We start from the raw sequence: 10981 nt of genomic DNA, 5'->3' as shown, positions 1-10981 counted from the left end.
AGACAACCCCTTGGTCAAACCATCAGGAAGCCATAAACTCAGCTGCAACATGTTTCCCTTTGGTGAGCCACATTTCCCATCCGCTACACTATTAACATTGGTAAAAAAACAATCTACACATATTTTCCAACCTACTTTTACAGATTTAACAATATGTTATCTACCAATAGGGCCATAATCCAAGTTGCACTTCCTTGCCAGAGTGATGTATCTGTATGTATTTATACAACCAACTCATTAGCACTGAATACATGATATGAGTTGGATTGAACATGGACACTTTTAAACTCTTGAAAACAACATTATAGGAGAAGGATAACAAAAATTTAAGGATCAAAGAGTGCTTAAAACAAAGGAAACGAAATTAAAACCAAAAAACAACAAGCTGAAAACAGAAATGGAATCAAGGAAGCTTAAGGAGTCATCAATGGAGTCATAGCCTTCCAAAATGATGATCCAAACTCATTAAGAGTGCTATTTCCTTGTACACAACCATGGAACAAGATATAAAACGCAATTGAATACAGAAAACACAAGAACCGAACAGAAATTGAAGAACAAGCTAAGAAATACAAAACCAAACGGTGAAAAGGATGAAGAACACTAAAACAAACCAAACTACCGAATGAAATTGCAAGAGATGAAAGAATGAACACTTATTGGATGAAGTTTGATGGATTTGAGAATTTGGAACTGCATCACGCCACTTGGAGTCTTGTTCCAAGATAAGTGAAAGGTTGCCGCCACTTGAAGCTCACCATTAGCACACAAGATAAGGCAAAGGAAGAAAGAGACAACAAAACTCACAATTTCTCTCTAAACTTGAGTATAGTTTCTCTACATCTAATTTCCAAATCTGAAAAATACAAAAGGAAGCCCCTTAATTTATAGGCTAAGAGGTGCTAAAAAAATAGGTGGGAAATTTCAAATAAAACTCATTTGAAATTCCCACCAAAAACAAGTCACATGGGAGGTGTGACCTTTTTCTACTATGACACCTCCTAAAAACTACACCTACACCACTCTCCTGAGTCACATGGATAATGTGACTTTATTTTACATTTTCACACTTCTTTATTTAATATCCACACCTCCTATAACTATACAAAAGTAATTCCAATGATGCTCTTTTATTTAATGCTTGGCCTTGCCCCTCATGGTGTGAGCTTTCTTGGGCTTGGGCTTTGGGCTTGGGCCTCATCTTTTGCAAAGACTAATAAGAAGAACTTTAAATGCTTTGGCCCTTGTCCATTTCTTCTATTGATAGCATCTTTTTGATTCTCATCCATACATGACAGTCCCCATTGCAACCAAGAGACCAAAAGATCAAACGAGAAAGTGCTGATGTTATTCCACGCTAGTTCAAGCTTTTGGTTTCTTTATGGACAAAGCTGGGCTACATGCCTTATGTGCAAGGTACCCCCAAAAAAGACTTATTGATCTTTTCTACAACAGCAGAGTTCTCCATGTGGAAGCCTTTGTTTCCTAAAATTTGACCTTCCTCACCAGTCCCCTATCAAACCAGCTCCCCACCAAACCGTCTAGCCCACCTGCCCGTCTCAATTATGCAACTTATAGCAAAAGATGGTACGCCAGAATCCTGAGATTACTTAATGCAAGTGATTAGTTTAGCGCCCTGCCAGATCTACACACGAACTAATCAGGAACCTGCATAGATCGAACCCACTTCTACAGCTACACCATAACTGCCACCTCATCGCCAACTATATATGCCATCCTACATTGGCCTCTGGTATGCTTATCTTAAGCAATGATGCAGAGCAAGGTACTCTTGTGCCAATTGTAGATGTACTATTTCCACCAAATGAATGTAATAGCTTCCACTAGTGTGCCATCACCATCACAAGTTATATAACTGTACGCTGTTAAGGAGCTGCGAGAAGGCACTGATTGGGGTTCTATACGAAACCAGTTGCCTTGTATTTTAACCACAACCAAGACAGAAACTGGGCATTTTGAAGAATTTCTTCTGCATCTGGAACCCCTCCCTTAAAAACAACCTGGTTTCGCTGCTCCCAAATGCTCTTAATGATTACCACCCATACTCCTCTCCTCACCAAGTGATTCCTGATTTCCTTGCTTTGAACCCCCACAATGCCAACCTAGAGGTAGCAACCATACCATACTCGTTGTGCAACCACGCAATCTCTGAAGAGATGTTGAGCTGTTTATTGTGATAAATTGCACATGACACAAACCGGCGAATCCACAGGAACTCCTCTCCTAATAAGATTAGCAGTGGTTGGGAGTCTATCAAGTAGGAATCTCCAAGCAGTGATGAGGGCTTTAGGCATAGCTTTCGCTTGCCATAGAACACGGTTGGCGCTATCCAAAGAATCAATAGCTATTTGTTGCGTCAGGATTTGGTAGGCAGACTTAACCGAGAATGCCCCTTTTGGATCCTCCCTCCAGACGAGGCGATCCTAGATTTCCTGACATATATTACCCGTATCCAGTATTGAAATCAGTTCTTCCTCCATTTTTGACTCCCATTCAAACCTCTCCCTTCTCCAATTAGGCTGAAACCGCCACCTCCCTTCCTCCCATGTTCCTACCTCTCCCACCGTCTTTCCTTGATCATGGGACAAGGAGTATAGTCTAACATGGATTTTAGACTACTTTTTGTAACCACACATCCTCCCAAAGCTTAATTATGCTCCCATCGCCAATTTTCCACCCTATGGCTTTACGGAACCATCCTTCTTCTTGGTCCCCTTCACCGCACACTTTAGCTAGATCCCTCCACCACCACGACTGGTATTTCAACCCTACCTGACTTCTAACCGTTTCAGAGCCATAGTTGGAATTAAGGATTTATTTCCATTTCCCTCCCACATCACTCATGATCTACCATTTCCACTTGGCCAAGAGAGCGGAATTAAAATTCCTGATCTCTTTGACCCTCAACCCACCTTCCTCACATGACTTGCAGACGTTCTCCCAACTAACCCAAGAAATCGCTTTGTTTTCTTTTCCCCATGCCCAGAGGATTCTCCGTTTAATACTACTGATTCTATTGCACATTGCTACTGGAGCTCTAAAAATGGATAAGTAGAACAAAGGAATAGATGTGAAAACCGATTTAAGTAGGCATATCCGACCTGCCATAGATAACAATTTTCCTTTCCAAGTGGTTAGTCTATCTTCTATTTTCTTTACAATCGGCTCCCATAACTGCTTCTTCCTCGGATTTCCACCCACTTCTACCCGCAGGTATTGGAAGGGTAGCCGCATAGTATTACAATTAAGCGTCTTCGCATAAGTGGATATGGCATACTCGTCAATGTTAACACCAGCCACCTTCGACTTATGAAAATTAACTTTCAAACCTGACACAATCTCATAGCTTCGTAGGATAGCCTTTATAACAAAAATATTATTGAACGAATCTTCACACAAAAATAGAGTATCATCTGCAAACTGTAAAAGACAACACTCAATTTTGTTTCTTCCTACCTTTACACTCCGGAGTACCTCTTTTCTCAATGCTTGTCTCACCAGCCCAGATAGTCCCTCAGCTACCACTAGGAACAAGAACGGAGCCAGGGGGTCACCCTGTCTCAACCCCCTAGTTGGTTTAAATTCCTTCGTAGGGCTCCCGTTTACCAAAACCGATACGGACGACGACACCAAAACCCTTTGATCCACTCGATCCACTTGACATGGAACCCCATCCTCCCGAGCATGTCAAACAGGAAGCTCCACCTAACAAAGTCGTACGCCTTTTCAAAGTCGTACACCCCAATTAAAGCTAAACTACACTTGATGGGCCTTCACGGAATATGTGCTAGTTTGCCACTCTCCCATTCTTAGCTTTGATCCAAGTCTTCTTGTCCTAGACGCTCCTAGCTTGTCCTAGACGCTCCTAGCTTGGTCTTAGACGCTCCTAGCTTGATCTTAGACGCTCTTGACTTGGCTCTTGCCTTTCATGGAAGGTTGTGCTTGACTCTCTTCCATAATCCCCTCCCTCTTGAAAAGGATTTGTCCTCAAATCCAATGCTTTTGCTTCCTAGGGGGATGGTTGTGGCTGGATGGTGTCCATCATCTCCTCCTTCTTGAGAAGATCTATCCTCAGATCTTCAGACTTGATCTCGGATAGCAGCCTCTTGCTTTGAGAACTAGGATTGCCCTCCCGGGTCAAACGTGTACCTACGGAAATCATCAAATAAAGCAGAGGTGTCAGTTTGAAAATTAATTTCACTAAGTTGCCATTTTTGTTTTTCTTTTGTGTTTGGAAACTTTTTACAATATTTCTTTTTTGATTGTTGTATGTGTTCTCTAATCATCTTATGCATTTTAAAATTTTCAATTGTGGTTACTTTCTCCTTAGGCACAAATCCTATAGGAGATGGTAACAACTCAAAAGAAGAAAGATGATTTAGCCCACCTACAACCTCAAAAGTAGAAATATAAGTAGTTTTGTGAACTACTTTATGGTGTGTATGCTCATCTCTAGAGTTGTGTTTGTCCTTTATGATTATTCTAGGCATAGTAGAAAGAGCTAGATTTTCAAATGTATTTTGACCATGCTTTTGAGGATGATAAGAATTTAAAGTGTACAACTTTGTTGCAAGTTTTCCAAATAGAATCCTCAAATCATGGTTTGCGAAATTTGGAGCTCTATCCAACACTATGCTTGAGGATAAACCATGAAGATGTAGCACTTCTCTAGAGAAGAGTTTATCCATGAAAATTGAATCAAAATCTTTTGTTGTCCTAGGAAGCTCTAAAATGAAATTTGTGTCTTCCCAAGGATCATTTACAAAAGGTGAAGGAGTATAGAGTTCTTGAGACGTTGCCTTAGGTGTAGTTTGAAAACAAGAATTGTACCTAAAGTAATGTCTTTGAACTTATTTTCTCATGGGGGACAAAAGTTTTCCTTTTAAAAGCTCTAGAGTTTTATCAACTCTAATTTAACCCATGAGTTCTTCTTCATGTAGACTTTTTCTCTTATGTGTAAAGATAGTCTCGTTGTTACAACCATTGTTTATGAGAATTTGTACACTTTGCAATGGTTGTCTCAATAAGACATGACAAGTTTCTTTAGGAACTACTTCACATAAAAATTTGTGTTTGTAGATGCTTATAGATAACTTGACATTCACTTGGTGATATCCTAGCACATATGAGAAATAATCTACTTTATCTTTATCTATGCAAGCTTCTTTTATAGACTCTTCTTTTTTGCTTATGCTTGCAAGTGTTCCTTTACAAGAGGTAAGGCTAGGTTGTTCAACAAGAAGCATGTTTTCAAGGGTATTTTCAATGTGCTTGCCTTGTTGAATGACCTTGTGGGAAGGAACACTCTTCTCCCACGCCTTTTGTTTCACAAGGTTTTCTTTCTTTTCTATTTTTACATTTTTATCACTCTCACTAGCTTCTTTTTCTTGGCTACTATTCTCATCTTTGTCCCTTAAGATCATAGATCTTTCATTGGAACATTGAGATGCTAATTGATCATTGCCAAGGTATTCTAAACATGGAATTTCTCTAGCTTGAGTGTGAGAGATATGCTTGGTTAGGTTTTGGGAAAGTTCTAGAGATGTTTCTTGTATATGTTCTTCCCCTCTATGGAACTCATCCTTGTCATAAGATACATAGTATGAACTTTGTTTTTGACTTGATTGTTTTCTCAAAATTTGTTTTTCAACTTTAATGCTAAGTTGAATAAAGTAATTTAAATCTCTATAAGGTAAAAGTTCAACTTTGTTTCTTATCTCAAGTTTGAGACCACTTAGAAACCTAGCTATGGTGGTATTGTTGTCCTTGTTAATCCTTGCCCTCTCAATATATGATATCATCTTTTGCCAATATTCTTTTACACTCATATCTTTTTGATGAAGTCTTTGAAGCTTGTCCATCAACTTCCTATTGTAATGTGAGGGAATATGGCGACATCTCAAGGCTCCCCTAAGGTCATTCCAAGATGTAATGGGAGGGTCCTTGTGGAGATGTCTCTCTCTTTTTAGGGCATTCCACCAATACATAGCATCACATTGAAAACTTAAGGTAGCTAAGGGTACTTTCTTTTCTTCACTCACATGGTTGTAAGCAAACAAATGCTCTACCCTCATCTCCCAATATAGATATGTTTCTACATCTTCTTTTCCATAGAAATGAGGTAGCTCTACCTTAACTTCCTTTAGGTTTTCTTGTCTCTCTTTTCTAGCTCTCCTAGGGGATGGTTGATGATATTCATTTGTCCTAAGACTTTCTTTCCCAAGATAATCATGATGTTTAGAGCTAGATGCATGAGAATGTAATTTTTTTGAAAATTGAGACTTCTCATCCTTTGCTTTAGTCAATTTATTAGTTTTGGCCTCATTCTCCAATTGTTTAGATGAAATCAATTGCACAGCTTGTGAAACTTCTTTCAAAAGAGTTTTCAAAGATTTTACTTCACTTTCAATAGACTTTGCAGAATGAGAAGAAGAAGACATGACTAGAGCTTTGTGTGTAGAAGTATTTTACTTTAAGAAAATTTAGGGAAGTCAAAGAAGGTAGTCTTCAGGGTAAGGGAGGTGAGTCACAGTGGACTACTTAAATACCAAGCCTTTGCCTTAGCCAAAAACTATCCCTTAATGTCTTCACACAAAACTTTCTCTTAGTAAACCACTTAAAACACAATTAGGTTGGAGAAATAAGATTTTAATGCAAGAAAACAATGCAAACTATCTAATTCAACCAAACAGATTTAACAAAGCTTAAACAAGACAAAACAATTAAAAACGTAACTATCTAAAGCAAAGAGATGCAATTAAAACAATTAACAATTGCTAAACTAGATAGTTCTACACTAATCGGCCCTAGGTGAGGCTTCTTGGACACTTGGAGCCCTTGAAGACACACTCACCGTCTAATCACGTAATTAAAGAAGTAATTAACAAAAGTTAAGTTGCAAAGAAATAAAGAAAACTCCCTTTGTTGATCTTTTTTTTGCTATTGGCACTTCCTTGGTTGTCTTTTCTTTGTTGAGCCTTCCAATTTTTGTGGTGTTTTTGGTAGGTGTTTGTTTTCTGCCCTTGCCTTTGTTCCTCTTAGAATTAGGGAATTAATTCTCCAATCCAGCACCTATCAAGCAAACTAGACCTCACTCAAGTCAAATTTCCACTCAAATAAGCACCAATTGAGAATCAATCCACCACCAAATTTAGAGGCCAAAAAATTAAAGCAAGAAACAAATTAATTGGAAAAAACAGTACCACACAAATGGAATTAAAGTGTGACAACTAGAAAGAGTTCCAAAGAAATATTAGACAAGCAAATAAAGGTACTCAAAGAAAGGTAGGCACACAAAATGGATCCTAAGAATAGCACTAGAATTGATTTCAAAATAAAAATCAGCACCACTGAAAAATTGTTGTGGGCCAGAGAGCGTAATTTTCCCCAATTTATGCTGAGCTGTCCTTTTAAGATTTGATTCTGAAAATTTTTATGCCAATAATTCAAGATCTCAACTAAATTCTGGCGTTGGTTTCACTCCAAACGCATGAACCATTGTTTTTTAATAAATTTTCTAAACTCAGTGTTCAGTTACGCCAACTGTAGCGCCAGATTTGCACACTGTTTTTTATAATATTTATCATTTTTTTTCTATTGACTCTTTTGAACTGATTCTTTTTTTGTCTTTTCTGTAACACCTCAATCTTGCATAACCCAGAGGATCAGAAATTTTCTATGTGGGAAAATAATTTTCTTAAGCAAAACAGCCAGCACAGAGTTATGCAAAACAGGGGATTCTATAAAATCTGAAAAAAAAAAACAGCAAGATACCAAAAGAAAAACACAATGGAATTGGTGAAAAGGAATTTGTGTAGATCTAAACACAAATATGAACTCAAGCTAAAAATAAAAGGCACCAAAGGATAAAAAACACAGCAGATTCAAAACAAACATTTAGACCAAAATCAAGAAACAAATAAGCCAAACAAAGTACTACTATGATTTGATGACATTTTGGAAAAACATGACTAGACAAAACACATATAGATTCAGAAAATAAAAGACTCAAAGGGCATAAAATGAACCAAATAAAATTGCAATAAGGACTCAAATACCTAAAATAAAAACAGAAACACAAAATGTATGGAATCCTACCAAAAATTGCACAAAGATTGCTCAAGAACAATTGAACAAGATGCACCGATTGGAATTTCCAAACAGCACACCAATTCAAAGCAAAAAATTAAAAAACAGCAAGACAATATGGAATGTAAAGAACAACACGGATTAAAGAAGAACTCAAAATGAAAATGACCAAAAAATACTCATCTTTGAAGAACCTATGCTCATGATACCAAATGATGGCATTCTCAAGGAGCTCTTCTTGGATGTTTGTGAATATGGTGCGGAAGCTATGGTGAAAGTGGGCAAGGTCCTCCTAGGAGTTGTGGTGACCTTGAAGGTGCATGAAGTGTTTGGAAAAAGGGAGGTTCGGCCATCCCTCTTGGTAGATGGTGAAGAGAAGATTTGGTCCTAGAAACTAGGCAAAGGCAATCTATGGCACTAAATTGGCAGCATAACATTACTCTCATTAATCTTGCCAATACAAGTGATAGGCTTCTCCTTTTATAGGCTAAGGAGGCCGTAAATGTTAAGCTAATATAAGATGAAATGCTAGCTAAATGAAATGTAAATGTGAAGCACATGGGCCACATGGGTGCACATGGCTCCACAAAACCGTCCCTAGATTAGTGAAGGCTTCTAGAAACCTTTAGCTAATCAAGGTTAACTCCTCCTTAATTCTAATGTGCAGAAAAATAAACATTTGTCCATATGGCTATGCTATTTACACCCCAATTAAAGCTAAACTGCACTTGATGGGCCTTCACTGAATATGTGCTAGTTTGCCACTCTCCCATTCATAGCTTTGATCCAAGTCTTCTTGTCCTAGACGCTCCTAGCTTGGTCTTAGACGCTCCTAGCTTGATCTTAGACGTTCTTGACTTGGCTCTTGCCTTTCATGGAAGGTTGTGCTTGGCTCTCTTCCATCAACACCCCTTTGGAAATGACCCTGAAGCATGGAAAGAGTGCATAGCTTCCATAATGTCAGATTTCATGACGTCCCAGCAGTTCTTAATGAAGTTAAAGTTGAAGCCATCCGGATCCGGACTCTTTGCCCCTTCGCACTGCCATATGGCTTCCTTCACTTCTTCCTCAGAGAAGCAAGCTATCATATTCCTACTAACCTCCAAGGTTAAAGTTTTAAACTCCAACGACCCCATATTAACACCATAGTCATGCGTAGCTTTGAATCTGTTTTCAAATAGCAGCCTTGCCTCCCTGCGAACAACTTCCGGCTCCTCACACCATTGAGAGTCAACTTCTACCCCTTTCACCTCATTCCTTAGTCTTCTCCATCTAATTGCCAAGTGGAAGAACTTTGAGTTAATGTCCCCATATTTGAGCCAGTTTAATCTTGTTTTTTGTCTGTACATAGAATCTATCTTCTTATCAACCAACCCCAACTGACTGAATAGTTCCAGCCGTCTCATATTCCCATCTCCTGTAAGAGCATCATTATCATCTTTTCCATCCAGCTCCTCAATTTCCTTCACAATATGCTTCTTATTAGATTCTAAACAACCATAGGTGTTTCTACTCCACATTTTAAGATCCAACTTCTGAAGCTTCAACTTATCTTTGAGTTTGACATACTGTTTACCTTGTACATTGTACGATTTCCACTTTTCCTTTACCATCGTCAGAAAATTCGGCTCCATGAACCATGCGTCAAAGGATCTAAAGGGTTTAGGGCCCCAGTCTTTATCTAGCGATTTCACCACCAGGGCACAATGGTCCGATACCGTTCTCTGTTGCACATACTGCTTAGATGCTGGCCATATTTGAAGCCACTCTTGGGACACTAAGATTCTATCTAACCTGCTCTTAGCTGTGCCATTTGATTTGAACCATGTATACTTTTTACCAACAAAGGGAATGTCTAAGAGTCCATTATTCTCAATGAAACAATTGAAAATGTCAATCTCCTTCCTTTGTCTTGAGCAACCTCTGACCCCTTTTCTTTCATCATCTCTCCTTACAGCAATGAAATATCCACAGAAACACCAAGCCATATTATGATATTGCTGCTTGAGAGTCGTGAGGACGTCCCACAACACCACCTTTTCATTTTGGTTACACGGAGCATAGACGTTCACAACTATGCACTGTCTGTTCGTTTTGAGGTGTTGACCCACAACAGCGATGAAACCAGTACCTACAACCTGACTACCAAAAGAGAAGGCGTCTTTGTGCCACATTGTTACAATACTACCTGCCGCATTAGTCCCTTCATTATGAATCCAACCGATGTTACTATAACCCTATAATGAAAAACATTTGGCATCTGTTAGAGCCGATTCTTTAGTCTCCTGCAAACATAGGAATTCAGCCCCCTCCTTTGCCACAAGGTGACTTAAATATCGTGCCTTCGTCCCCCCTCTAATCCTCTGATGTTGAGATTAATAAGGATCATGGTATACCTTTTCTACTAACCACCCGAGACACCTTTTTGACTTCATTGTCCCTAGCCTCCAATCGATCCAACTCTCTAACAATGCTTTCCTCATCCCCTGGGCATTGCAGCCCCAGGTTGTGACCCAAATCCCATATTCTAACTGATTCGACATCATTATCTTCTATCTTCAGGCGATTATTACATTGAATGATATTGTTCACCGATTCCGCCATTAGATCTCCTTTTCGGTTGGGCTGCTGCCACCCCATGCTCTCGCAGTTCTAGCAACCTTCGACATTCTGGTGGAGTTTTGCTAGGTTCCTCGGTTTGGGTTGGTGCCTCCTCTACAGAGAACTTCCTCCTCTCCACACCTTCCTCGTGCCCCCTCCTTACGCAATTTAGTGCTACCGCTAGATTGAGGTTCGGAGCTTCTCGACGAAGAGCCCTCCCCTTCGCTACAGCTACGAATAGCATAACAGGGATAATTTTTGGATTCGTTTT

General features: G+C 39.1%; 1 protein-coding gene across 1 annotated transcript; it reads right to left on the bottom strand.

The window, feature by feature from the left end:
• Positions 1-9011: 9011 nt before the first annotated feature.
• Positions 9012-10749, bottom strand: LOC137824995 (uncharacterized). Its single transcript, XM_068630667.1, has 2 exons — positions 10519-10749; positions 9012-10346 (listed from the first exon to the last, which is right to left on the bottom strand). The coding sequence occupies exons 1-2, from the start codon at positions 10747-10749 to the stop codon at positions 9012-9014; spliced, it is 1566 nt and encodes a 521-aa protein (XP_068486768.1).
• Positions 10750-10981: the final 232 nt, after the last annotated feature.

This window comes from Phaseolus vulgaris, chromosome 8 (genome assembly GCF_000499845.2).
Source record: "Phaseolus vulgaris cultivar G19833 chromosome 8, P. vulgaris v2.0, whole genome shotgun sequence".
Taxonomy (NCBI): Eukaryota; Viridiplantae; Streptophyta; class Magnoliopsida; order Fabales; family Fabaceae; genus Phaseolus; species Phaseolus vulgaris.
Note: the sequence above shows the minus strand (reverse complement) of the source record. Positions and strands in the feature narration are given on the sequence as shown.

Excerpts from the sequence above, each read along its gene's own strand:
- LOC137824995 (XM_068630667.1), bottom strand. The coding sequence starts at position 10,749 with ATGGGGTGGCAGCAGCCCAACCGAAAAGGAGATCTAATGGCGGAATCG. Across the intron at positions 10,347-10,518 it reads TCAAAAAGGTGTCTCGGGTG|GGTTATAGTAACATCGGTTG; the intron begins GTTAGTAGAAAA and ends TTTTCATTATAG.